A 27,936-nucleotide genomic window follows, 5' to 3' on the forward strand; every position below is an offset into this window, starting at 1 on the left:
TGGCTTCAAGACTGCCAGAACCGAGACCCTCGTAAGCTACAAGCAGATCAATTAAGGGGAAATGAGGGTGCTCGTTATAATACATGAAGGAAAGAAGCCAACAGTCGGCGAGGCCAAAGAAAGCGTTGGGGATGGTACTTTATGTCTTTTTTTTTAATGTTTACTTGGATAATCACAGAAATTAGTAGTGTAATGTGTTTAGGGAAAGATAATTAAACACAAAGTAGAAGAAAAAACAACGTGCCGATGGTGGGAGCCGAACCCACGACCTCCGAATATCGCGTCCGGTGCTCTACCAACTGAGCTACATCGGCCGCTGTCCCCCCTGCTACTTGCTTGGGTATTTATGTTGTCTGCATACGAACCTTGAGAGTGTTCACCAGCGCCACCCTCAGCCAAAGCGGCGGACGTGGAACGTCCTTTGTTACCGCCAGCGTCACGTAGAACGTGATCAAGAGCGAGGGCGAAAGCTGTGCTAGAACCCTCTTACGCTACCTATGGCTTCAAGACTGCCAGAACGGAGACCCTCGTAAGCTACAAGCAGATCAATTAAGGGGAAATGAGGGTGCTCGTTATAATACATGAAGGAAAGAAGCCAACAGTCGGCGAGGCCAAAGAAAGCGTTGGATATATATATATATATATATATATATATATATATATATATATATATATATATATATATATATATATATATATATATATATATATATATATATATATATATATATATATATATTGTGAACAATTGCAGTGGCCGCTCGCGCGCAGGCATTTGTGGACAGTGGCGACGCGAACTCGTTGACCATTTGTATTTTGTAAATAATGTACAAAGCTCCCTCTGTCCTTTTTTTATCGCTCCCCTTTATACTTCCCCTAGCTATCCTCTCCCTATCTCCTTTTCTTTCCCGCCGGCTGCCGCTCAAGTGCTTCAAACGTTTTAGATAGCAGTTGCCACGGCCGGCAACACACTTTTCCTTTTCCTCGTTTTTGATTATTTAATAATAAACCACTACCACCACCACCACTCACCAGTTCCGGGTGATTCCTGGAGGCCTGCTTCAGGGCCCACAGGGCGGCCATCCTCTCGTGCTCATTGGCGTGCCACTTGGGCAAGATGAAGCGCTCCAGGTAGTGCATGGCCTTTTGTGTGCCGATGTTGCCAGCAGCCCGGATGAACACTTCTGTCTGGTACTCAGGCTCGTGCTCAACATCGTGGGGCGTCACGGAGTACTGCGGAGAGGGCAAACGAAGGAAGAAAGCTATTAATGATATCTTCGAGTGGTCATATTCACGCGCTTGACAACGCTGCAAGTCGCTCAAGATTCGTCGAAAACTGTCTAAAATCGTCCAAAGTACTCCAAAACGCCCTAAAAGCCCTTGTTTATCAGTGATATTGACTACAAGTACTGTAAGATACTTTTTTCGAAATCTGTTTCATATGGAGTGATATCAGTGGATGTCACCTGTTTGCAAGCCCGCTCAGCATCGCTGGGAGTCACGTGCTTGCACGCGTTCCCGTATGTGGTAGCCTTTATCTCTCAACTTTTGCAGCCTTAATCTCTCAACTTTTGCACTCCTCCGTCGCTTTAGATGAATAGCAGTCACGAATGTGCCATTTAAGATCAATAAGATTTAAGCGACACACCAAAATGTTTGTAAAAGAGTTGCCAAGCTTGCATGTATGTGGCATTGCAACGTACGTAAGCGAATTTGCGCGGTTCGCATCGACTAATTGTGAAGGATTACTCAGCAGGCTACACTTCTTATTAACTGTCAGTAGCCGAGGAAATTGATAACTTTACATTATTTCTTTTCTCTTCGACGTTTTTATTCTTCTACCTCCTGTATTTTGCAGATACAATTTTCGCAGCTTTATCATTTGGTTATGTCTGCTTAGCAGCCATTTAACACGATCTTGAAACTGTCCCATTCGAAAGGTCGCAGCATAGCTGACCCATTTCTTGTGACTAATGTCACAACGCTATTGGGCATGATCACACCTTTAGAACCCACAACACCTTTCGAGAGTAGAGATGAAGGCCACAACTCGAAACGAGAATACCTTGATTAGCGGACGTTGCTTTCGCAGGCAGGAGAGACGTTGCTTGATATTACATTGTACCGATTCAGAATGGGCAGTCTTCGGCGTCGTGAAGACGGGAATAACCGTACGTCGGGTCCATTGCATGTAGGACCAGAAGGTCTCGTACAAACTTTGAACCAACACCTTTCCCAGTCTCCTTCACCCCATTATCTAGTGTTGGGCTGCTTGTGGCGGTCCCAGGTTGAATTCCCTGTCCAGGATGAATTTTTCCTCAACAAGAGTTTTTGTTGAAACTGCATATCTTAGCTTGGAAGCTGTATGGCTGCGTTCAGGATTATGTTAATGAGGAATTGCTCTCTCGTTTCTGTGCTACGTCTGGTACCGCTCGCCGAGAGTCATCGGTTAGACCGGAACGCACGTATAACGGATGAGTGCGATGCACCATCTCAGTAGAACTGCAGCTAAGGTTGCCAGAATTTTAAGTATCACATCACCAGCCGTTTTCGACCGCAATAAAAATTACGAGACACTTTGGCAACTAGTGGTGAGAGGCGAAAGCCTAAGTGCCGCGTTCTGCTACGCATTTGTTGCGAATGTGGCGGTGAATGATGCTTGATGCCTCCCTTCCTTTATGGCATGGTACATATTTGTGCGCGAATCGTGGCAGATACTGCACCTTTCCTATCCTGTAAATCAATTTCAAACGCCGCTGATACCTGTACTAATGCGTCATAGACATCTGAGTTTACCTTTGTTTGCTGTGTGGTCCGGCGTTCGAGGAAGCGGCAAATGAAAGGGGGCACGACGCCTGGATCGGACGCCTGGTGGGGTCAGCTTCGTTTAATCGCTTTGTGACATCATGACCTGTCGTGACAGTACATCGCGCGCCCCTTGTCGAACACACCCAGCCTTTCACTGAACGCATTAAAGTTCACTGGCATTCTATAATTCGTCTACAGAAAAGGAAAGGTGCAGTATCTGTCACGCGGAATCTCGCTATCATTTTCACTGTAGAGCGCTGGGCTGGGGATCTAAGGAATGGAGGTTCACTTCCTAAAGACAAGCTTTAGTGAGTGAGTGAGTGAGTGAGTGAGTGAGTGAGTGAGTGAGTGAGTGAGTGAGTGAGTGAGTGAGTGAGTGAGTGAGTGAGTGAGTGAGTGAGTGAGTGAGTGAGTGAGTGAGTGAGTGAGTGAGAGAGTGAGTGAGTGAGTGAGTGAAAAACTTTATTAGGCTCTAGACTGGCTTGCCTTCTGCGGTTTTCAGATGGCTTCGTCCATCTTCTAAGACAAAGGTCGGTTGCCCTTAGTTCAGGGCTCCACTGGATGCTGCTGCCAGTTGTGCTCGCCGGATCAGACCTTCTTGGTCGATTCGGCGATCGCTGGAGAGCACTCCCTCCCATTGCTCCGCACTCGGGTTTGTTATAACGGGTACCACGCTTATCCTCTGGCATGCTCACGTTATGTGGTACAGCGTGGGTGGTTCTTGGCACCAAGGGCATTTGTCAGTGTATTGTGAGGGATACATTTTGTTGAGTACGTGTAGGTTCGGGTACGAGCCCGTTTGTGGCTACCTCCACGCGACTGAGTCCCTTCTGCTAAGGGACTTGTGTGGTGGTAGGTACCGCTTTCTGCAGCCCTTGTAATGGTTTAGTATCGCCGAATAATCTTGGGGTACAGGTTCGTTCCCCTCGATGTCGCCTACGTTGGATGCTCGGTAATAAGTGTACCCTCGAGCTACCCTGTCCGCCTCTTGATTCTCTGTTACTCCCGCGTGTGCCGGCGTCCATACTATCGTATGCTTGATTGGTTCTTCGTTTGGTTGTCGTTGTGTTATGTGGCCCCCAGAGCGGAGTATGCGGAGCGCTCTGTGCCCGATTCTGCCGCGAAGATAGTTGCGGCATGCTGTTTGTGAGTCTGCAAGGATTGTTAGAGACCGTTTAGATCGATAGCCCTCCGCTGCCGCTAGAGCAACGGCCGCTTCCTCAGCCTCGACTATCGTACAGTCTTGTAGTGATGCGCTGGTGATCTCGCGTAGCGTCGAGTCAATCACTGTTGTTACAAGCTTCAGTAACTTTTTCTAAGTATCACAGCCACCGCAAAAGCGCGACACTTTTGCTGACGACAACGATGAGCCATTAAAGGCTTTCGCCTTAAAAATGGGGGCGTGATGAATGTGGCACGTGGATTGCGGCACGCCAGCTGACCAGGCTGCACCCAAGTAATAGACTCCTACATACAGAAGGCCACTCACGTTGAAGACATGGGAGACGACATCCGGGGAGCAGGTTCCGTGGTCCTCGTGGTGTTCGTCATGGGAGTGATTGCATGACTTGCTGCCGACCAGGGCGCTGGCGGCCAGCTTGCAAGTGGTCCAGACATCACGGTGGGCCTTGACCGCCTCCGTTCTGCAAGAGTCCTGCAAGAAGGAATCAGAAGGGCGACGTCTTTTTTACTCGCACGAATAGGTTGTGCTTTAGTCACCCCGAAACCGTTCTGAGCGCCACTGAGGAGTAATCTCAATCAACGCTGTCTGGCTGTCTTGTCCCGACAACTAGGATTGATATTGTGCCTACCCTCATACATCACCGAAGTCAGTACTGTATGGCCCACCTTCCTGCTCTTTTCTCCTCAGCAACGAATGAATGCAACCGGGTTCAAAACTCTCAATTATCGACACACCTTTAGCTGCACACCACGAAACTGTTTTCGTTCTGCTTCTTTTAACACGCTCTGTATTGCTTTACTGATAATATGTTGTCGCGGCCCGATCCTGAACGTAATCCATTTGAAAGAAGTTTCAGTGCTCAAATATGCCTTGTGCCTAGTCACCAAATATTGAAACTGCTCAGTAATTCAATTTGTTCGATAATTCGGTCCTGCATTCAATTTTGCCTTTTCCTGGTACAGTGTTATATTATGTGGAAATGATGACTTTAGATGCATTCAGTTTTCACTGTTATCCTTGACGCAAGGAACTAGATTCATATATATAACCTTTTCGCATGCCATTGCGTTTTGTAGCTTTTTGACGCCAATTAGAGGTTCGTTAGAGTGATTTTCTGATATTTAGTCATAACGTATAATGACTCTATCATACAAGAAGTGATATTCGATTGGCTCTTTATGCCTTCATATTGGAAAGAAAGTGTATACGATGAGGAGATCTCGAACATTATCTCCCGGAACAATACATTGTAGAGTTGTTCTTGTTTTACTCAACGCTAATCGAATTTCCCGAACTTCAATGCATTTATCTCTGCCAACATCTGTCCAAAAACTGCTTTTTATTCGCAGCACTCTCGCCTACGGATTGAAGCTTCCAACGCCCTAAGTGAATCTCTCGACTTTAACAAAAATGATACTCACGCCAACAAGACGGACCATGGCGGGGCTGACTTCCTTCAGGTTCAAGTGCAGCTTGGAGTAGAAACGCTCGGCTTCTTGCGTCGTAAGTTCGTTGTTCTCGATGAGGTGAATGCCGAATGAAACGTGCTGGTTCAGTCCTTCGGCTGCAAGAAGGTCCAGGAACACGTGGCTGCAATGTGCAAACACGAGGAATGCACAGTTTGTGCATGTTAGGATATGAGCATGCACGGTATACGGCAACAGGCCGCAGGGTTCTTTGTTTAGGTCCAATAACAACCATCATACCACACCAAATCACTTTATTACCATAAATACGTCCATTTGGAGGTATTGCATGAGTATGCGAAAAACCCTGCAACGTGCGCACAAAAATATATTATTGATTAAATGTAGCAGTTATACAATTTGGAAATGTTGATGGGCAGGTGGTTGCATCGGACTCTCTCCTTTCTACCATCTTTGTAGAAAGATTCTGATTAATACCGCCGCGAAGAATTAGTGACTATGGTGGCCACCTCAGTTAGACAAGGGCGGCTAGATTGAAGCTTGAACGTGGTGGTCGCATTTCTACCAAGGCACATTGCATGCCGTTGCAATGCTAGCGTACGTTAAAGAACAATGGGTGGTTTAAATTACTGTAATAGAAGAGACATCTGGGCGAGTTGGTGACATAATGAACTGTTTATTCATTAGGTTTAAATTAATCCGGAGCCAAACACTAAGGCGTGTCTCAGAAAATCAGTAGTTGCCTTGGTACATGAGAACTCGCGCAATGTAAAATATATACATTCAAACATGAATAACGAGAAGTAAATCGTTCTTAACGCGGAGACGTAATAAAGAAGTCTGCGCGTGCGTTAGAGTCCTTAAGTCACGCATGCGCTGTAATATCCCTGTCCCTCACTCTTAGTGCTAGTTTTCAGTGCATTTTTTTCTCTGCCATTAGCATCTGCTAGGCTAGGCTGTAGCTTGGTGCCAAGGCGGTTACAGGTTTGATCGTACCGATCTTCGCAAGCCGTATCCTCAATGTGAAAGTAATATGCAGTAGTAAAAAAAGCCCAGGTGACGCATTGAACTGACAGACAGTTTTCTTGTAAGAGCGCTACAATAAATACTTTGTAAAGAAATGCGTTGCCTCCACATGTCTAGAATTAGAATCAGTGATGAATAAAATTCGCAGCAATTTTTGTGGGCTGGACTCGGTAATTACTGCTGACGATGAAGAAAGAGCTCACCGGACGCTCTGCTTGATGTCGTCTGGTGCGGTGAGGACGTGGTTGCGGTAGATGTCGTTGATCTCCTCGTAGCTAAAAGGCATCAACGCTTTATACAGGACAAGGAAGAGGAGGCCTCCGCCCTCCTCCTCGCCAACCTCCTTGATGTCCTCGTCAGTGAACTCGAGGCGTGCAAGCCTGTGCAGTCCTTGGACGAACTGTGCCGATAACGAAGGGAATGAGCGTGCCGTTTGACCAACGCCAATTAATTCGGTCATCGACACCCCGGAGGGGCATATGTCACTCAAACCTTTACTATTCATGAATCAATTTCTGAGCTTCAGATGTAACTGGAGCATGTCGTTCACTCTTGTCAGTCGTAACCTCAACCAGCTCCCGTACGAAGTTTGTAGCTCTATTTTAGGATTGTAGAATTTCTATTACGGATCTCGATAAATTTTCAATAAAACGGTGAGTGTTCGTGAAGGAACACAGCAGTTCGAGCAGTAAAATATTGGTAAAAGGGCCCGATTTCCCGTAAGCTAGCTAACCATAAAGTATTTGTACCAACGCTACACTAGTGTGGAATTCAAACCAATAATTTTGGTACCTGCGTGCCAGCGCCAGTGTTCGGGCCTCGCGAAAACCAGGACAGGGTAGTTATAGGCTCAAAGAAGGATGTGCTTATTCCCTGTGGCGCCATCGCGATACCGGCAAGAGCGCATTCACTTAAAGGGCTGCAAATTGACCTGTGACTGTGGGTCAACAAACGTTGAAACCTTCTAAAGTGAAATTGCGATAGGCAAAATATTGGTGCCTTTAGGCACCATGGTTTCAGAAACTCTTCGGGGATGTCAGGTTTCATAGTCGTGTTAACAGCAGCAGATTCGGTATTGGCTAGGAATCACGTGAGCTGGATCATTGTTGACCGATCACTGCGCAGGGCGCGAGACCCTTAATAAACGTTTACCTACCTAGGATGCGGCATTTCCTAACGGCTGTCCTGATGGCAAAGGAAAGGGCTCTCACAGGACACCGCTTTCGCTTTTTAAGGCGGAAGCCTTTCTAGGCTTATGAGTGGCGTCCGCAGGAACGTGCCAGACGAGAGAGATCCACAGCCAATCCAACAGTAGCCACATAAAAAGCTAGCGTTGTCCGAATTAGCTAAAGTATCTAAACATATGGTAATCAATAGACAAATGTCATAGAAATATAAAGATGAAATAAAAGAAAAAACTATAACCGTTAAAGGAACGTAAATAAATAAAATAGTAAACATGAAGAAAGCAAATGAAATTAAAATTAAAAAGGCTCTGATCTTAGCGTACCTAAACAGTCTTAAGCGCCTTCTGCTATTTTTTTTTTTTGAGTCAGCATATCAACCATGCCTGCCAGAAGACGTCACTGCACGTACGTTTTCCTTGTTCCCATGTAGGCCGAACTTCTCGACAAGTCTGTTGGCGTGTTTGAGCTCCTCGACGTTCTGCAGGTCGTCCGTCACCGGAAATTCCTGTGCCAGGTGATGCTCCGTCTCGACGCCATCCAGCAGGGTGGTATCAGTGGAAGCGGCGTCATGTGTCTCTTCCAGGTCCAGGGTGCGGCTACGTGTATGCGACATGGGCTTAACTTTCGCAGGCCGTTATAGGCGTACGAAAGAATCGGCTTCCCTCCATGCGAGTTCTGCGTTGTATTTGAGGCCCCCTTGTGGTACTTACTTGAGTATGACGTGGACCTCCTTGCCCTCGCCGTGAGCCTTGTAGAGCTGCGATGACTCTGCCCAAGCATGGTCGATGACGTAGTGCTGCGGTGTTCCCTTAAGCTCGTAGTACACTTCGGACATGGCCGAGTGGGGATGCTGGAAAAAAATGGGGTGTGCTGTCGCTGGTCATCGACTAGATCAAGCATTCGTAAAGCAAATAAGTATTTCCTGCTTGCACTTATTAATCTGTGAGGCCTTAGTAACGGCCAAGAGGTGAGCCCTCTAAACCTAGTTACGCGGAGCAAAAGCGTCGTTTTCGATAGGTTATCTTTGGTTAGGCTTGTGTTTAGACATCGGGAGACATGGTTGGTTTTGCAGTGATGAAATTTCCGAGGTATGGAGTTCACTACAACTACAAGACTACGCAGTTAACTAGAAGAGGAAAGGTGTGATGTATATTCGTCAAAGGGGACATGTCAAGTTGCGTTACAGCATAGGTGGTACCATGGTTAAGCTATATAGCCGCACAATGACCTCCGGCTCGATGAAGGTCAAGAGGCCTGCCAGGTTCACCTTGACCGATACATGGCGTAGCAAAACTTTCACGTCAAACAATTGCACTAATGCTTTCGCCCGACCAATTATCGACGTTGTTGCCAGGCCGAGATGCAGGGGCGCCGCCTGAAATTTCAGTTCAGCGCGCTAACGCAGCCCGATTTTAAGTTGTAAGAAGGTTTGCGGCTTGCGGTAGAAAAACAGAAAGCTTTTCTACCAATGTCTTTTACAAACATTGCTTCTTGTGTAAAGGGCTTCGTCGCGCATAACCGAAAGGAGTGCACATTTTTTACCGGCAGTTTAAGCCCTAATGTAGGGATCTAAAGTCACGAATAACCCAAGCGTAGAAATGTGCAAGATTTTCGCGTCGTGCTGCAATATTTTCAGTAGCTGTATGCATTGATAGATGTGAATGACGTTAACAATTACTCTGGGATCAAATAGAGCCATTTGCGGCAGGCTGCGTTCTGTCGCATTGCGTTCTTTTGTAAAGTGGGGAGATTTACCGTTTCCTGGGCTTCGCACTTGACGCAGACCTTGCCCTTCTGACGGCCGTAGAAGGCGTAGTGGTCGTGGTCACACTTCTCGAGGTTCTTCACCTTGGTCACCTCGATATGGTTGTGCTCCTCCTCGTGAACGATGTACAGGGTGTCGCAGGGGCCGTGCAGACCGTCCTAGAAAGAGTAGCAGGAAGAGCTTGTCGTTATCGTCGATCAAGGTTTTGATGAAAACAGTACCGAGATAATGTTTTTTTTTTTTTTTTTTTGTTTTTTGCTAACGGAAAAACGTTGGCGATATCGCGCCATTTTCTTGCAAGTCTAAGTGTTGCGGTGTAGGCCGCATGATCCAGTAAGTATGGTGCTGGAGAAAGTCGTTCCACCAGCTCTGCACCAGCTGCTTTCCGACAAGCGTAAGCGTGTCGCTCTGCTTAACTACATCACTGATGGAGTTGCCCAGTATGAACACCTGGAATGATTGCTCGCACTCACAGTTGACGTCAAGCACTAAAACAAGTTAGTGGTAATCTATCTTATCGAAGATTGTCCTATTACCGTGTCTTCAATGTGGCTGTCTCAGTTCACTAAGAAGCTGCTCTATGCACTGTAAACGAAAATATCCGTATAAGGCAGTAAAAAAAAAAAAAAACAGTAGCTTATTCTTTAGCGCAGTTCCTTAAAGGGTGCGGTATTCACACCAAAGCCTTGGGTAGATTTTTCACACTAAATACTCAGAAATATATACTGTTACGGTGCGTAGTTGAGATGTCGCAAGATGACAAAGATGTTTGGGCGCTATGTCGAACGATGACGACGCTGGACTTGGTGCTGATGTTTTGAGGAGTGAACAGGTGTTGCGTTCGTGTTCCTGACTTTGGTGTGTGACTCTTGCCGCCCGGGAGAGCCTCGTAACAATGCTATTGGCCACAGAGCCATATGCCCTGTTCAAGTCGTATTTCTTTCATGCGATTAGTAATGGTAGGATACGTTAATGCTGTACCAGGCGTTTTCAGGTTAGAAATTAGGATGCATAAAAATTGACTGCAATCTTGATATTTACTAGGTCTTCACGTGTGTTAGGGAGAAATACAGAATAACCTTCCCTCACATAGGTATTCGGTAATGCTAGTATTTCAAATCTACCCCAAAGCTCGGAGAGAATGCTTTGGCGTTACAAGTAAGTGCGCTAGAAGACATAGTACCTTCTTTTTACTCCCTTATGGAATTATTCCTCTTTAGAGTGTGCCTGTGAGTAGCTCAACAAAAAGAAATACCATATGTGGCTGCTCGGTAGTCACAATGCCAGCTCCAAGCTAGAGGTGTGCTATCGCTCCTCAAAACTAGGTACGCTAATCGTTATCAGAAAATCATTTTCAAATAAAGTGCACGGTATTCCGACCGCCTTATTGTTAGCTCGTAAACAGTGACGCATCAGCGTCGTGTATGAAAATAAGCATAATACCCTAACTTTTATGAGACTACGATCATGACACCGTCAAGTGTTGCGACTAGCAGTAAAATTGTTGCGGTGTCCGAATATCAAACTTCGTAATTACGCTCCGCTTTTTTGTACAGTTATTTTTTATCACTTTACCTCTTTCACGTGGTACTCCTTGTCGTCGTGATGCTCATGACGTCCCTTGACGAGGTCCAGTTGGAAGAGAGACAGGATTCCCTTCTTCATATTCCTCACCCAGAGTGGTTCGTTCTGGCCAATAGCGAACCCTGTGAGCTGCGATTGAATCAACACGGCTTGCATCAGGAACAGTGAACCAATAATTAGCTCCCACGTTTATACTGTTAAATGTTAGCTCTGGCATGGTGACGAGAGACGCACCGTTACAGGGCCCCGCATTGCATCTTGCATTGATTTGTTGGTTTAACTGGTTATAGGAAAGTAAACGCGCAGTATCTGATACACTTGTTGGTGGACACCTGAACCACTTCGTAAGGAAATGGAGGAAGGTGGGAGTGAAATTTGAGCGAAAAAGAGGGACCGCGTAGTGAAGGGCTGCAGAATAGGTTGGACCACCCGGCAATCCTTGATCTGCGTTGTCGCAGAGCTCACGGTTATCATGGGGCCCGATGCTCTAAATCTGTTTTTATGCATGAATCCAGTATGAAAAAGGATTTCAAGCATCAATGTCCCGATATAACTGCGAACTCTGTGTCGACATTGCTAATAAAAGAATAGTTAAGCGGGCGAGTTGGTGACACATCATCAAAAAACAACGCGAACAAACGAGGACGAAAGGAAGAAACCACAGGAACAAGCGCTGTTCCTGTGGTTTCTTCCTTTCGTGCCCGTTTGTTCGCGCTGTTTTTTGGACTAATAAAAGAGATAGTAATAAGGTTGAATAATATTACAGGAACCAGAACACCGGAAAAGTTGGACTGCCAATTGTAAAAATAAACAGGCTATCGCAAGAGCCTTCATACTCCTTACTTGCACTATATTAGCGCACGGAATTATCGAATTGTACCTTCTGACGCAAGTTAATGTAAATCGACAGCCAGTGCGCTTGCCTCTTTATTCTTGCAGCCACTTACTTTCACCACTACTGAGCTTTTCAAAGAGGGCTGCAGGGCCGTCGCGGAAAAGTAAAATTCCTCAAGGCACCTCAGGAAAGACTGGTACTTACTAAGGGAAGAGGGCAGGATTCTAAGCAAAATTTAACTAATTATTGTCCGTGACAACCAGTTGTTCATCGGCAAAACCTAGGACGTTGCAGAAATTTCTAGGTGTTCAATTCAGTCTCACGAAATTATGTGTCATTACGGATAGTCGTTGCTATTGCAGTAATAACTGCAGGCCTAAGGGCAGGGCTTTATCAGAACGTTTCCGAACTTCAACAGAATATCAAAAAATAGGCTGCGTCAATTGATTACACTGGGTGCTTTCGTATTCAGCTAATTCCTTCGAATAAACATGGTCGTACCTTCCCCTCGTCGAACACCCCTGCGAAAGGATGCTCGAGATCGCCCACCAGGTGCTCGTTCGACGCGTAGTTGAACTCATGGTGACCGACGTCAATGTGATCAGAATTGAACTGATCCGCTTCGAAGTTCACAACCTGGAAAAGAAATGTACGAATAAGAGAAAACATGGTTAGCACCTTATTTCCGGTGAAGCAAATACCAAAGTACATGCATTTGGAAGGCATTAACCCGATAGCAAAGGCAGTGAACTATGTTCTCGGAGGTAATCATCAGCGGGAAATCGAATATTGCGTAAAACAGAGCGTCACGTGAGCAGGTTCTTACGCTACGTTGCTGCAGGTTACGTTGCACATTCATTGGCATTTATAGAGATTGTAAATTCCCGGCATCATTTTACATTTCAAGTTCATCTTTTAGCGGCTGTTTAAAAAGGAAGACACAAATTGATGCCTGGGTTTAACATGACAGTACACTAGTTCAGAATTTCCGGTTATAAAAATATGCCAGTGAAAGCGGTATTTGGTGTATGCGACGTGATGTACTTCATTGAGGGATATTCTAGTCAAGTAGTTCTTACAGAATTAGTTTTTTAGAGTTTAGCAGTCAACGGTATTTTTGTTTTCGTTAGCATGGGGAAGCCGTAGTCGCTTGTCATGCTTTAAAACTGAAAGCCCGTAGATGCTACTTTTATGCGAAGGAGAATCTTCTTAAGCAGCTGTCACTATAAACAGCGTTGCCCATGAGAAGCGCCGGAATTAAGTGGCAGTCACTATCCGGAACTTCATGCTCGTTCTGAGACGTTCTCAGTCATGATCCCTATATGTATTCCTATTGTTCCTACGGAAATATTTGCATGCACTGATTCTCTTCTACAATGTTATTATAGCAATGTCGTAAAATTTGGATGCGGACTGCGAACGAGGCGGCTACGCTTGTCCCGCCGCTCGCCACAGAAGCATGCTCTTGTCATTTATTCGGGATGGTGCTGGGATGCATTAGAAGGTCAAGTAAACATAACACCTTAATAACGCATCATGAAACTAAGAGGCAATGCGTGAAGGTGACGTCACTATACTCGATTGCGTTCATACAATATGCAGCTTATGTATACTTCACGTGATTTTCGAGTGTCGATGCAAAAGCTTTCTACAGCTTTCGATACAATGGACATAATGATGCCTCCAGAAGAGTGTTCCCTCCCAGGGGCAACAGCTTTGAATTGGATTCAATTGAATATAATTGAATTAAATTGAATACAATTTAATTTGCTTCAATCCGCGGCCTTCTCACAGCATGTGCCACGCGGAGATGATGTACGCGTTTCAGCATTACTAGCGCTCTTGGAGCACCTCGCTTCAGCAATAAGCAAAGGCGCGTCATTTAAATCTGGTTCTGCTCCTTCCGCGTCCAATTAACAGCTTTGAGCTTTAGTACCTTATGTCAATATTTTTGTATCCCCCATCGCTCTGGCTACCCCGATTGAATTTGCAGTTTCTTCACTGTTTTCGCGCACTGTAGCTGAATGCTACTGGAACAAACTTGGGTTTTCAGGGAGGTGTTGGAATGAATGAAATTTTCATTAGTTAAAATGGGCATCCAATCGCCTATTGTGATGAACTCAAGTGCACCTATCAATCACCCAAATGGTTTGTAAAGGCAGTTATTTCACGGTACTATAAACTCTGTTTATATGCTGCGATCTTAGTGGTTTTGCTATATAGTGCCGCAATTGTTTGTTTGGATGTGGTATTTAGTAGTGCAACCTCGTAAAGTACACAAATTGATAGATGCGTTTACCTATCTTTTCTACGGTAAATCCCTTTTGTGAGGCAAATGATTTCCATTTATCCATGCGCATTATTACTTCCTTTGCTGGAGTTGCGGTAAACAATTAGGAAGCGTATTTACCAGTACATTTGGCTACTTATCAAGCTACATTCCGTATCTTAACTGCAGATCATAATCGTCAATGTAGCCAATCCAAACCTTACGCAGAAATGTTAATTATCCCGCATTTCTGCAAGGCAAAGCACAAAGCTGCGGCTTCATATGACCTGACCAGTGTTGGTGTTACACGTCTCGAGTTTTAGGGTCAAGATTGTTGTTAGTGTGAACGAATTATAGATTAGAAATAAAAAAGTGCTACAGATGTGATCATCATCATCATCATTTACTGTCCCTTAAGGGCCCTGGGTTGGGCACTACATAAAGAGGGCGAGGGGGGGGAGGGGGGTAAACAAGTAAATTAAGTACATGGTCATAGGATTATACAGTGAAATGAAAAGCAAAGAGGCAAGGTAGCGTTATGCATTTCTATGGAACCGTAAGTAATGAAAGGGCAAGACGAATAGAACACCCATTTGATTCATGATACATTCAGTAAACATTTATATATGTACAATTAAAAGAAAGAAAGAAAGAAAAAAAAAGACATACAGAGCAGATAGGTAAAATCTCATTTGCATTAGATTCGACAACGTTTCAGTGAAATATTCTGCACCGATGAGTTTTTTTTTTTTTTTGTGCGCAAAGTCAGTTCAAATCGTAGTTTACAGGGGGTCATTGGGGTTCAGGGTCACGACATGCATGCGGATATGAGTAATTATAGTGTGATAAAATAACGTTGGAAGCAATTTTGATATTCTTTGTGGCCACGAAAGTCGACTGCCTTAAAAGATACAGAGCATTGTTTCGTCTGGTGACAGCCACCGGCTTGAGTGACAAATTGTGACTGTGCTCCACATCCCTCTTTTTTCCCCCTCTTTAATCCCATGATCCCTTCGCCATGGTTATGTGATGTCTTTAGTGGTCTGTCGGAGAATATACGGAAAATTGCAATTTTGTGTCAGTCACCTCTCTCGCTGGCATTCGCTGATTTGTCAAGTGAACACGGCAGTGGCAGCGATTTCAGATCTGTATTGCCATGCTTCAATTTCTTTGCACACGTTACCTTGAAGTGGGTGCCATCGGACTTGGGCTGGACGATGATATTGCTCCGATAGGCAAAGCCCGCAGATTGCAAAGGCTGCTCAGGGTTGGCGACGTGCAGTGTTCCCTTGTACTTATATACATACTCCTTGCCGACCTCGAACGCTGAAAAAAGAAAGCCTTTCTTTCACACCCCGCTCCATCTTAGCCAGATTGACGTAACGCTGCCCGAACTCAGTGTTGTGTTTCGCTTTTTTTCGTGAAATGTTCTTTGGAGAGCAAATCCAGAAGCCATGTTTTTCTTTAAAAACTTGACTGTACCAAACAGTCATATTTTGAGCTCATCATCTTTCTTTGTCTACAAAGGTCCCTTCAAAACAATAGCGCCATGCTGTTTCTGAGGGCTTGCAAGTTTCTCCTTCGAAGAGCAAGATGCGGTGATGCTGCTTTTGCCAGGGGCAGGGTGGACTGGGTTGTAAGGAAGGCTTAGTTCCCGTAGAAACACATGGAAGGAAGATATTTAATAGCAGTTTTATGACTTTACAGTGCTCCCGGGATGTCATTCGGTGCAAAGTAAATGCGGACAGCATCGAACACAGTGTAAAAATTTGAAACATCATTACAGAGTCGGAATATTTTTTAAAACACCATGATTCGTATGGGGATAAAAATCAGTAGCACAGATCATAGAAACACGTGGAAGAAAAATTTGCCAAAATAACTGTCCGGTTTTGGAGACCACCAAAAAAAAAAAAAGTTACCTACTATTACGTTACTTCCTAATGCGAAATTTGAGCGCAGCGCATCACCTGTTTCACCTTTTCGATAGATTGAGGCAAAGATTTCGAGCAGGACACGTATGTACAATTACAGACAACGTTCTTAAGATTTTCCCACGTATTCCTTCAAGAAACACTCCACTAACAGTTCTTGGCTGTCATGAAAGAAGCTTTGTGGTCGGAGAAATGAAGAGAGTAATTGAGTTATCGGGAGGTTGCAGGAAGCAGCGCGTGGGCTCATAGGAACGTTGCGCGACGAACAGATAGCAGCGACTGACTGACGCCGCTGATGCCGCTAGTGAGTGAAGCGAGTGAGAACGGGATGCACGCACCGTGATCCGCTGATAGCGAGCCGGCGTTTCAGCAACCGGAGAGCACCCTCACCACCACGGAGGTAGAGGGGGGGACCCCCTCCTCCTCTTTCTGCATGGCGGTGATGGTGTTCTACGCAGTCACGGTGTCTTGACTCGCTAGCGGCGGCAGCGGCATGAGTCAGTCGCTGCTAGTGCTGCCGCCGGCGACTCTCTCTCCCCCCCCCCCTTCCTTTCCCTCGTGTTCTCCGGTTGCTGCGCGCGCTCGTGCCCCCATCATTCGCCGCTCAGTGTACCCCCCCCCCCCAACCCCTCTTCTTGAGAGGCTCCAGTTGCCGAAGCGCCGGCTCGAACTGTGGGGATGAAAGGGGGGCGGAGCTGGTTAAGAAGTCGACGTGGCCGACGCCGACGACGACGCGAAACCCAGGAACGGGCGCCAGAGAGCTGCGCTCTAAAACACGGCAGTCGATTAAATTAAGCGAATGTTTCAAAGAAAACGTCTGACAACGTATGCAACGTTATTTTGAAGCCTATCAATTTTTAAAGTGCCTCGATAAATGTTCAGTGTAAAGACCGACGTACCCCTGAAAAGTATCTATCCGCTGTGTTCTTCTCGCAGTCGCGACAGCTTCTCGTGTCTGCCGACATGCGGCCGCGCAGGCTACATTCCCTCTTTAATACTGAAATGATACAAGCTTTTGAGCCCAGGGCACTCACAAACCACGATAGACGACCAGAATGCTTCGTCTGCTTGCTCGCGGATGCCGACATTGTCCGCGCTCGAATAGAGGGTCATCTCCACCGCAGTCTGTTACATTGGGTCGTTCCCTTTCGCTCTTTCTCATGACACTTGAGAAGTGGTTTTTGAATATAGTTTCCCCATGATGTACAGCTAGAACGACGGTTATTAGTAAGTAAATTCAGCGGATATATGTCATCATATCAGGCTACAAGAGAAGCTCGCGGGATTCGGAAGACACCCAGTGAATGACGAGACTATCAGCAGTATGTACAGCATCACAATACATATTTTTAGCAGTGGATTCTTCCCGAATGACATAGTATACTTTGTCACAAATTTCATCAAACATCTCGCCAATGTTTAACGACCGGTCACCTTTTATGGCGCTCTTCGAAATTACAACATGCATTTCTATGGGCGCCCCCCGAACTCGCACCCTCACGTTTCACGGGGTTTTAAATATACTGCGCCTTTGAAATGACATTTCATGTTTCCATAATTTGTTCTAGGATGTATATGGTAGCTCCCTGCCAGAAACCAATATCATATATTTGTGCCCCCTAAAATTAGAAAACAGTTTAAAAAAAATTCAGTTCCATGTATTTCTATAGGCGCTAAGCCTACTTTATACCCCCCATCTGCTGCGGCGTCGCTAGCGCCCTCTTTGGTTGTAAACATGGCAGTGATCTAAAAAATTCCTCCTGAAGAAAATTTCTGCAGCAGCCTGCAACGTCAGGGTTTCTTGTGTCCGCCATAGAGCGCCCGTCCGCCGTGTGGCGGCCCTTTCAGATGACTCTTTAGCAGACCACACACAGGTGGCACAGAATGCTCTCGCGACTGTCGTTGCAGCGAAATTAAGCCTTGTTGTGCGCTGTTTTTGATATTGTTTGCGTGGACTGTTTAGCGTAAGCACTGAACCACTGGCGTGTCAATGACTGCATGCACTTGTTGTAGAGAAGAGCGAGCGAATTAAAGGCGTGGATGTGCGTTCTGTTTTGAACGTCCAGTGAGCAAAACAAGCCCGTGGCCGGCTTAGACTTCCGGAAAAGACGGCTGTAGATAATCCGAAGAAGAAACTGGAAGTCAAACACTAAAGCATGTTATTCTGTAGTTTGCAGCTTACATTTCTTGTGAAGTCGTTTTCGTAAAGGTTGATGCCAAGGGTCTCATGTAAATCATTTTTAATCAGTGCCCGTCTACCTACGGTCGGCACCACCAAAATTTCTTTACGACTGCACCATAATGAAGAGGAAACGTGAAGATGATACACCTATGGGCACCGTCTATATATTCCTCAACCTGGGCCATCAGGCGCGAGCGAGAGGCATTATAGAAATTGCGCTGGTGGCTTGCATAAAGTATACATGAGGCAGCCGACCATGTAAATCCTCTTCCCGTCCATCAAACCACGACTGTTTTCCTCTCGTGTGGCAGATAAATTGAAATCATCACAAGGTTTCCTTGACCAAAAATGTGGTATGACGATGAATTATGCGTTTCAAATTCACGAATATAAATTAAGGTTGAAGTGCACCTACGTTACAAAAACGAAAGAGAGAGAGAGAGCTGGAACGTACGCCTCAAATTGTGGTATACACTGCGAGCACAATTAGCTCAGGAACATCTTCACAAGCCGCTCGCTGTTTTTTGTCAATGATAATAGCGCGTGCTTGGTTGCAGGCTTCTCAGTCCTAACATCTCTGTGCGAGTGTGTGTCTCGCAGGAACCTCGTGAGCTGTGTTTATCTCGAAAATAGTAGAGAGCACGCAAATGACTTTATTTTATATATGTAAAACCACCCGAAACGCACGGCACAGCTGCTCTCCTATTCCGCTTCCCCGATAGAAACACCTCTCACAACACTCCACCGCGAGGTTTGTAATGCACGTACACCAACTTCACGGAATTTTAAGAACATGATGTGTCCCTTGCGGGCCCGGCCGTGCACTCTCAATGTAGTGAGCTCACCGACCGCGACGTCTCCGGTTACCGCCGATTTCGTGCCATGCAGCCCTTCTTTTCAACAGGTCACTTCATCATCATCATCATCAGCTTGATTATACCCACTGCAGGACGAAGGCCTCTCCCATATTTCTCCACTTAACCCGGTTCTGTGCTAGCTGCATCCACTTGACCCCTGCGAACTTCTTAATCTCATCCGCCCACCTAACTTTCTGCCGCCCCCTGCTACGCTTTCCTTCCCTTGGAATCCAGTTTGTTACCCTCAGCGACCATCGGTTACCCTCTCTTCGCACTACATGTCCTGTCCATGTCCATTTCTTCTTCTTAATTTCTACTAGAATGTCGGTAACTTGAGTTATTTCTCTGACCCACTCTGCACGCATTCTATCTCTTAATGTTACCCCTACCATTTTTGGTTAGCCTCCACGTTTTAGCCCCATAGGTGAGTACAGGCAAGATGCAACTGTTGTATACTTTCTTCTTGAGCGATACCGGTAAGCTGCTAGGCATAATCTGCGAGTGCTTGTCAAATGCGCTCCATCCCAATCGTATTCTTCTTGTTATTTCCTTTTCGTGGTCCGGATCTGCGGTTACTACCTGTCCTAAGTAGACATATTCGCCTACTACTTCCAGTATTTCGCTACCTAATGTAAACTGCTGTTCCTTCCCGAGGCTGTTGAACATTACCTTAGTCTTCTGCATATTGATTTTCAAGCCTACCTTTCTACTTTTCCTGTCTAGGTCATCATTATTTGCAGTTCATCCCCCGAGTTGCTTAGCAAGGCAATGTCATCAGCAAATCGCAGATTACTGAGGTATTCTCCATCTACCCTTATCCCTAACTGCTCCCATTCCAAGTCGCTGAATATTTCTTCTAAACAAGCTGTGAATAGTACTGGAGAGATTGTGTCTCCTTGCCTAACATCTTTCTTTATGGGAATTTTGTTACTTTTTTTATGCAGAACTATGGTTGCTGTGCAGCCACTATATATATATCTTCCAGCACTTTCACGTACGGCTCGTCTACCCCCTGATTTCGCAATGCCTGCATCACCGCCGAGGTTTCAAATGAGTCAAATGCTTTTTCGTAATCAATGAATGCTATGTATAAGGGCTGGTTATATTCCGAGCATTTTTCTACCACCTGATTGATGGTATGGATATGATCGATAGTAGAGTACCGTTTCCGAAACCCTGCTTGATCTTTTGCTTGATTGCAGTCTAAGGTTGTCCTGATTTTATTAGCGATTACCTTAGTAAATACCTTGTACGTAACAGATAGTAAGCTGATTGGTCTGTAATTGTTAAGGTCCTTAGAGTCCCCTTTCCTATGATGTGGATAATGTTTGCATTCTTCCATGGTACCGGTTTCGTCGATGACAACAGGCACTGCGTATACAGGGTGGCCAGCTTTTCTAACACGATATCCCCCCCGTCCTTCAGCAAATCTGTAGTTATCTGATCCTCTCCAGCTGATTTCCCCCTTTTCATAGTTTCTAGTGCTTTCTTGACCTCGTTCTTCGTCACTGGTAGAACGTCTGACTGTTTTTCCCTACCGCCAGTCTCATTACGGTCCTGACTACTTTGGTTACTGTAGAGGTGTGTATAGAACTCCTCGGCTACTTTGACTATCTTTTCCATATTAGTGATCACGTTGCCCGCCTTGTCCCTTGTCGCATACATCTGGCTTTTGCCTATGCCCAATTTCTTCTTTACCGCTTTAAGGCTTCCCCCGTTCTTTACAACATTCTCAATTTTCTCCATGTTATGCTTCCTTATATCGGCCACCTTGCGCTTATTGATTAGCTTTGATATCTCGGCCAATTCGATCTGGTCTGTTGGATTGAAAGCTTTCATACTCTCGCGTTTCTTAATCAAATCTTCCATCTCCTTAGACAGCTTACCGGTATCCTCTCTAACTATCCTACCGCCTACTTCTACCGTGCACTCAGTAATGATATCTCTGAAATTATTGTTCCTTGCCTCTAGGGTAATGTTGCCATCCTCAGTTAGAGCTGAAAACCTATTCTGTAGCGAGATCCTGAACTCTTCTGCCCTCCCCTTCACCGCTAATTCGTTGACGGGTTTCTTTCTTACTAATCTGTTGCGTCCTTTCTTCAGATTTAGGCTAATTCGGGACCTCACCATCCTGTGGTCACTGCATCGCACTTTCCCGATTACCTCTACATCTTGCATAATGGCGGGGGTTGAACACAAGTCACAGGTCACTTAGCTGAATTTAAGAGCTCAGGTAATTCCGGATTATGTCATGTTTTTTTACCAGGTTTTATAATATATGTCATGGATTATTTTCGTTCTTTAATTCCTCTCCCGAGTAACTGATTCCTAGCAACTGGAAAAATTACAACACGTTCATGCACCATGCATAGAGTGTAGATATCGACTCTCAGAAATTTCTAGCCATTTAAAGTACTTCTTGCAATACAAGACATTTCCAACGTGTTCCCTTCGTAAACTGCCCAAACGATTCTGTTCAGGCCGCAGACATGGTGCCAGTGACATGGTCAAACCAGTCAAATACGCGCATTACACGCTTTTCCGTTCCGAAACAGAAACTGGTGGCCATTTTTTCAGCACAATGTGAAAGCACCTTCTACGCACTGATACATTTAAAACACGTTTTCCGTCATGAACAACCCAAAATTTGCGCCTCAAAATTCTAAAAAAGATTAGCTGGGGCTTAGTTTTATCATCTGTCTCAGTAGCCCGCTGTCGTTTCCTGGCTTCATCGAGACGGCGTGACTTTTCTTTCTGTTTATCAGGATGCATAGCGAGTGCCTCAGCTGAGCAAGACCTTTTCCTTCTCCTTCTCTCAACCGCGTGAAAAGAGATGACAGCAGCGCCTCCACTCGGTATCAGTGCGGCTCCAGCTGCAGCGCGCCGTGCCTACCGACCGCCGCCACCCGATAACTCGACTTGGTAGCCTATCTCTCGCAGCTGGTATGGCGTCACAGTGACGTCATCATCTCATCCGTGGCGCGCCCTGCCTACCGACCGCCGCCACTCGATGACTCGACTTGGTAGCCTATCTCTCACAGCTAGTGCGACTTCACAGCCATGTGGGGTCATTAAAGGTCAAATGTGTCTACCGACCGGGGCTACGCGATGGGCTGGAAATGGGAGTAGATATTGCTTTCGCAATAAAAAAAAGATAAAACGGCAGTATTCACCGCCACGCATGATTGTCTTCCTTGAATTAGAACCGAAACCGAGGGTCATCTTTTAGCGCCGCGTAGCGGTTAACCCGTGCAACATCGCAGCGTTTAGTGAACGCATTGAAATAGAAGAGACGCTTAATCAGACATGTTCTTCGGGATGCATTGGTCTATATATACATCCTTTGAAAAGAATGACTAAGGAAGGCTGTGCCATGTAACCGCACAGCCATATTTGATGTCAGTGATATTCCTATAGTTCAGCTCCGCATCGGTGTGGTGAAGATCTTGCTAGCGGCCTCTCACCTATTTTCTCATGCCGGTCGTCTTTACTAGACATGAGGCCACTTATCCTATTCGTTTGCAAAATGTGTGCCTGCGCTTCTGAAATATGTCTGCGTGCAATACTGAGCCGACCGTGCGGAAGCTTTAGTAAGACTACTACTACTTGCACCTGGCTGCCTTACAGTTTTGGCATTTCAGAGAAAAGGAGGATACTTAGCTGGCAAGATCAGCTTTGAGGCTCGCGATCCATTGGTTTCGAGCGCAATACACGTGCACTATGAGTAAGGATTTCGAACAGGCTTCTTATTTTGTAATGCGTCTCTTTTTCTTCAACTACTAATTGAAAGACCATGTGCAAATGCGCAGTTTGCTCCTCTTCTTTGGTTTATTAAAGGCTTCTTTTTTGGACAGAAGTTGTGGTTTAATCGCTTTTGCCGGAATTTAAAAAGCAATCTGTAGCACAAACTCAACCGGACAATCTACCAATAAGAATGCTGCGAGGACATAAGGCCTGTATTTTGTGAAATCCTGATCCTACGTTTATTCTGTTTATGGATTTCCGCTAGCGCTTGCCGTCAACTCAGCATAGGTAAACGACAAGTGTGCAACTGACGCCTAACCGAAATTATTTGACACATTTGGAACTTAAACAAGGCCTAAATGGGAGCGGCACAAAACTAGCTTTCTGGAGAGATACTTGAAAGAGCACATGGGAAAGATCAACTTACCAGAGGCGGTCGCGACGAGTAGCGTTAGCCATAGAACCCTCATGATGGCAGTCCTTCAAGAACTCGCTTCCATTCCAAGCGAAGCTCTGACTTGGAGGCGCCTCTGGAGGCCCTTAAGTACCCTGGACCATCCTGCTGTACAGCGGCGCTGCGGTGCAGGGGGAGAGGGCGAAGGTTTTTGATGGTTGAAGAAGCATTGCGTCTCACTGCAGTACAGACGATACAGGGCCCCATACTGGCCACTTGACACGAAGGAAACGAGGAGGAGGGTGTTCGTTTGGAGTTAGATTCCCAGAAAGAGGCGTATATGGCGGCGCCAGAGCACATTTTCAAGCACTGCTTTCCGCCGGGACAGGGTGCTGTGGTTCCGGTTTCACGATTACGAAGTCGCCTTCCGTCACCGCCTCAGGCCTTCTAGCGTAGATGAGCACTCCGATATGAGCGGTGAAACCGACTAGGAAGGGCCGCCCTTGAAGCCTGGGTGACGGCAACTGTCGGTTCAAGTTGCTGACCTCGCTGTCAGCACTATCCGTTTTGGCTTGTGCAGTGATAGCGGCTCACAAATAGAATATCGTTTGTTCTGGACGCAACGTGGACGTAGCTGGAGGTCTCCTCTAAATATTAATTACCTAATTAACTTATTGGCCTAATTATTTTTTCGGACACATTAGGTCACCCTCTATCGATTGACACCGCTCATTAAAGTCTACCACTTCTTAATTATAACTGCTGCAGACAACTTTTACATTTTTTGCCTGTAATTAATTACCTAATTACCTTTTTGGTCTAATTAGTTTTTCGGCATTAATATCAACTCATCCTCTATCTATTGATACCGCTCATTAACCTCTACCACTTCTCAATTACTCACGACTGCAGTGGACACGATTTTGCGGACGCGGTCTGCGGACAGAAATCTGTGAACATAGCGAAGTAATGCTCTCGCAGTAAAGAAAGGGGGTAAAGAGAATTAAATAAATAGTTACGGCTGACATTATCATACCGTTTTGATTTTCGTGCTGCTTACGGCAGTATACTTTCGCAATTTTACATGTTGACCAAGCACTACGGAAAACTGAAATCACTGACGTAATATGCTTCCTATCAACAGCCAGCGTAATTTTCTTCAACTTTGTAGGGAAGAGATCTCGTCACTGCTGTAATGCGCAGTCATTATCTTCAGAAAAGAAGATGAGCTTTCTTTTCTGGACTGACTCCGATCCTCGATTACAACTGCTCATGAATTTATTTAAATTGTTCCGTTTCAACTCATGTAACACACCTTGCACAAAGGAAGATTTATCTCAGAAATCGCAACGAACATTAAAAATTTTGCTCAAGAAAGATTGTCCTATTTGTGGCTGGTTTTTCACATATAAATTGCCACGTTCTCGAAATAGAGGCCAAAATTGATAAATTTTTCGAAGTTTCAATTCTGTGTTCTCCTACGGAGCAGCTTCATGAGAAAGAAATATGTATGCGAAAGTTTAATCACGCGGCAAAAAATAATAATCAGAATAAGTTGGTTGGCATGTTAAGCATTCACTTCAGTTCTTTTGTTTTAAATTTGAGTGGCTTATATACGCCTCTCACATTAAAAAAGGCGCAAGGGATTGCTTCTCATACAAATGATAAGTATTGCATAATTAAAATTGTTTTTAAGGCGAAAGCTTTCCTAGGCTCATTGTGCTTCGGCTGGATGTGACCGCCATTCGCATCGTCAAAAGATTTCCACCGTATAAAGACAGATGGTTTGGTTTTGGTTTGGTTTGTGGGGTTTAACGTCCCAAAGCGACTAAGGCTATGAGAGGCTCCGGAATTGTGACCACCTGGTGTTCTTTAACGTGCATTGACATCGCACAGCTTTTCGCATGAAAAAAATGACTGGCAGTGATAGTTAGCGATTAGTAGAGGTTATAAGAGATATTGGTATATGTTATAATAACTAATAATGACTACTAAATAATTATAAAGAACCAATGTCTAATGACGAATTGTAACTACTACAATTAATTAGAATGACTAAAATGGTTAGTAATGAGTACTAATGACTACAATGACTACTATATGTTACTGATAGCTTGTAACGACCACAACTGATTAAAAATGACTACCATGCTTAGTTATGAGTAGTAATGACTAAAATGACTACTAATGACAAAAATGCCCAATATATCTAACGATGACTTGAGCGACTACAATGGATTAAAATGACTAAAATATTTACTAGTGGGTAGTAATGACTAATATAAATACTAATGACTTGTAATGGCTACTAATGACTACAAATTACCAGCATGTCTAACGACAACTTGTAACGACTACAACTAATTAGAAATCACTGCAAATTTTAAAAATGAGACGCCAAGGGAAAGAAGGACAGAGAGATAGGTAAAGAGAAGAGGCAAGAGAAATAGGCGAATGATAAGAGGAGCTAGAGTAGGCTATCGCTGTACACCTCTTAAGAGATATCATGAGAGACCCTGTAATTTTAGTTTTGTAATCTCCTTCTGTAGGAACGGAGTGCAGCGAATTGCACTAAATGTCTCTCTCTATCTCCCTCTCGCGGGCTCTGCACTGCATCTCCTCATCTTCAGCTACTCTGGCTCGAAAAATTCTCTTGTCGTCGGCTCTAGATCTACGTCTCCTTTGTTCGGGCATTTCAGATGAAACGTCTGAACGACACGCCACGCGTTGGAAGCACAAGCTTCACAAAAGCGGCATATACTAGCGTATGCATACTTTGCACTTTGCAACTAAGTATATCGGCTGCAGTTTTATACTTCCTCGCGCCGCCTCTGATGCCTACATATGTCGCCTGTTAAGTTCCCTTGCAAAGGAAAGGCGCAGTATCTGTCACACTTCTCCGTGAACAGCTAAACCATGTTATAAGGGAAGGGTGGAAGGCGGGAGTGAAAGGGGAATGAGACAAAGGGATGCCATAGTGGATGGCTAGAGAAAATTTTGAGCGCCTGGGGATCTTTAACGTGCGCTGACAACGCAGTGCACACGAATGCATTTGCGTTTCACCTCCCTCAAAACGCGGCCGCCTCGGTCGAGTTCAAACCCACTGCGGTTCAACGGCTGAAACTCTTAACCACTGAGCCACCGCAGCGGGTTGTGTCTTATTGCTCACATCTATGTTGTATACAATTCTCTTATCGGCAACTTGTAGCGGAGGTTCGACATCTGCACCACCAGGCGTTACACTAGGGTCACGAAATAATCCACCAGTGGATACCAGGCCATAGTGGAATTATTGGCAACAACTCAGCTGACGATGCTGCTCGATCGGCTCACGATACAACCAACATTGTCGAAATACCATTGACATCTTCGACGTATCGCTCGAAACTTGACTAGACAATCATGGTCTACGCCTGGACACTGGACGTCCCACTGGCACCACTTTGACCAGCTACTTCAAATGCAGGTACCATTCGGCCTCTCCCGCTTTGACGCTGCAACGCTGTGTCGCCTGTGGATAGGAGTGTTGTTTACAAACGCCTATTCCCAACTCATCGGCATGGCAGAGTCACCAACATGTGAGCAGTGCGGGTGTATCGAAACGATTGCGCACATACTTTCTGACTGCCCTCAGTTTGAGCGTGAGGGTGCCTTCCTGGCAGCTACACTCCACCGCTTTAACTCTCGCCCTCTTACTGAAGCTAAGATTCTGGGCCCTGGGATGACACTTTAAACACAAAGGAAAGCAGTGAAGGCACTCCTTAAGTTCTTAAAGTTGAAGACTTTAAGTCTATGCTCCCTACCCCCTCCTATAGATCTCGACTCCTTTCCCTGGCGCTCTTTATTTCCCTTTTCTCCCTTTTTCTCTTCCCCATGTATGTGGTAGCCTACTGGGCATCGCCTGGTTAACCTCCCTGCATTTCTATTCTATTCTCTCTCTCTCTCTTATCGGCAACAGCTGTTTGACGAACGATTTAGCGCGGTTAGGCCAAATCCGAATTATCTGCTCTAGCACGTCACATGTCACTTCGATTTCGAGCCGAGGGTTCGACTTAAAGATAAGGCTTCGGAGAAAGATCGTGGAAATCAGGGATAGATCTTAGCGGCAGCGCGGAATACAATTTGGGGTCATTTAACGCACCTCAAAAAAGCAACGCGATAGCGGTGTTTTCTGAACCCATTCGTTATGAAGACGACTGCGCCAGAGAGCGACATAATCAACATCATCATCAAATAAGCACGCTATGTGTTTTCCTCAGACAATTAAGTAGTGATAAAATACAGTGCCCACAGAAGGTAAAACTGCTCAGCCGCTGCGTTATCGAAGCCCAATTACGGCCGTCATTCATGGGTACAGAAACACTCGCCTGGACAACAGCTGAGTGGCTTAGTGGATGAAGTTGTATTATAGGTAACCCACTAAAAATCATCCTGGCGCGGGAATTGAACAGGAGACCACCTCCCATCCGAGGCGGCTCCACCACCTAAGCTAACCGAGATGGTCAGCAAAAAAAAAGTATAGGCTATGCCCAATTAATCCAGAACTAGAAGTGGGAATGACATAGTAGCGGGGACTCATATGTTAAGACACTAAGCGGTTGAACTCGAGGGTGGGGGTTCGATTCAATAACTGCGTCTGCCGCGTTTTGAAGAAGGCGAAACGCAAGGCTGCCGTCTACTCTACGATATCAAGGGATGTTAAAGAAGCCCAGGAGGCCGAAATCACCGCAGCCCTCTGCTA

General features: G+C 45.4%; 1 protein-coding gene across 1 annotated transcript in view; it reads right to left on the reverse strand.

The window, feature by feature from the left end:
* LOC146182478 (vitellogenin-6-like) overlaps positions 1-23,364 on the reverse strand; it is a 40,388-nt gene extending 17,024 nt beyond the window's left edge. Inside the window, exons 1-11 of the mRNA XM_084577610.1 lie at positions 23,229-23,364; positions 15,268-15,410; positions 12,317-12,451; positions 10,972-11,109; positions 9,387-9,554; positions 8,342-8,481; positions 8,041-8,227; positions 6,648-6,844; positions 5,413-5,581; positions 4,298-4,462; positions 1,033-1,233 (exon numbers count right to left, since the gene is read on the reverse strand). Coding sequence (XP_084433736.1) covers positions 1,033-1,233; positions 4,298-4,462; positions 5,413-5,581; positions 6,648-6,844; positions 8,041-8,227; positions 8,342-8,481; positions 9,387-9,554; positions 10,972-11,109; positions 12,317-12,451; positions 15,268-15,410; positions 23,229-23,271 — 1,686 coding nt within the window. The 5' untranslated portion in view covers positions 23,272-23,364. The remainder of the gene's footprint in view (positions 1-1,032; positions 1,234-4,297; positions 4,463-5,412; positions 5,582-6,647; positions 6,845-8,040; positions 8,228-8,341; positions 8,482-9,386; positions 9,555-10,971; positions 11,110-12,316; positions 12,452-15,267; positions 15,411-23,228) is intronic.
* Between the last annotated feature and the right edge of the window lie 4,572 nt (positions 23,365-27,936).

The sequence above is a fragment of the Amblyomma maculatum genome, chromosome 8, assembly GCF_055883805.1.
Source record: "Amblyomma maculatum isolate TAMU_Amacu chromosome 8, ASM5588380v1, whole genome shotgun sequence".
NCBI lineage: Eukaryota > Metazoa > Arthropoda > Arachnida > Ixodida > Ixodidae > Amblyomma > Amblyomma maculatum.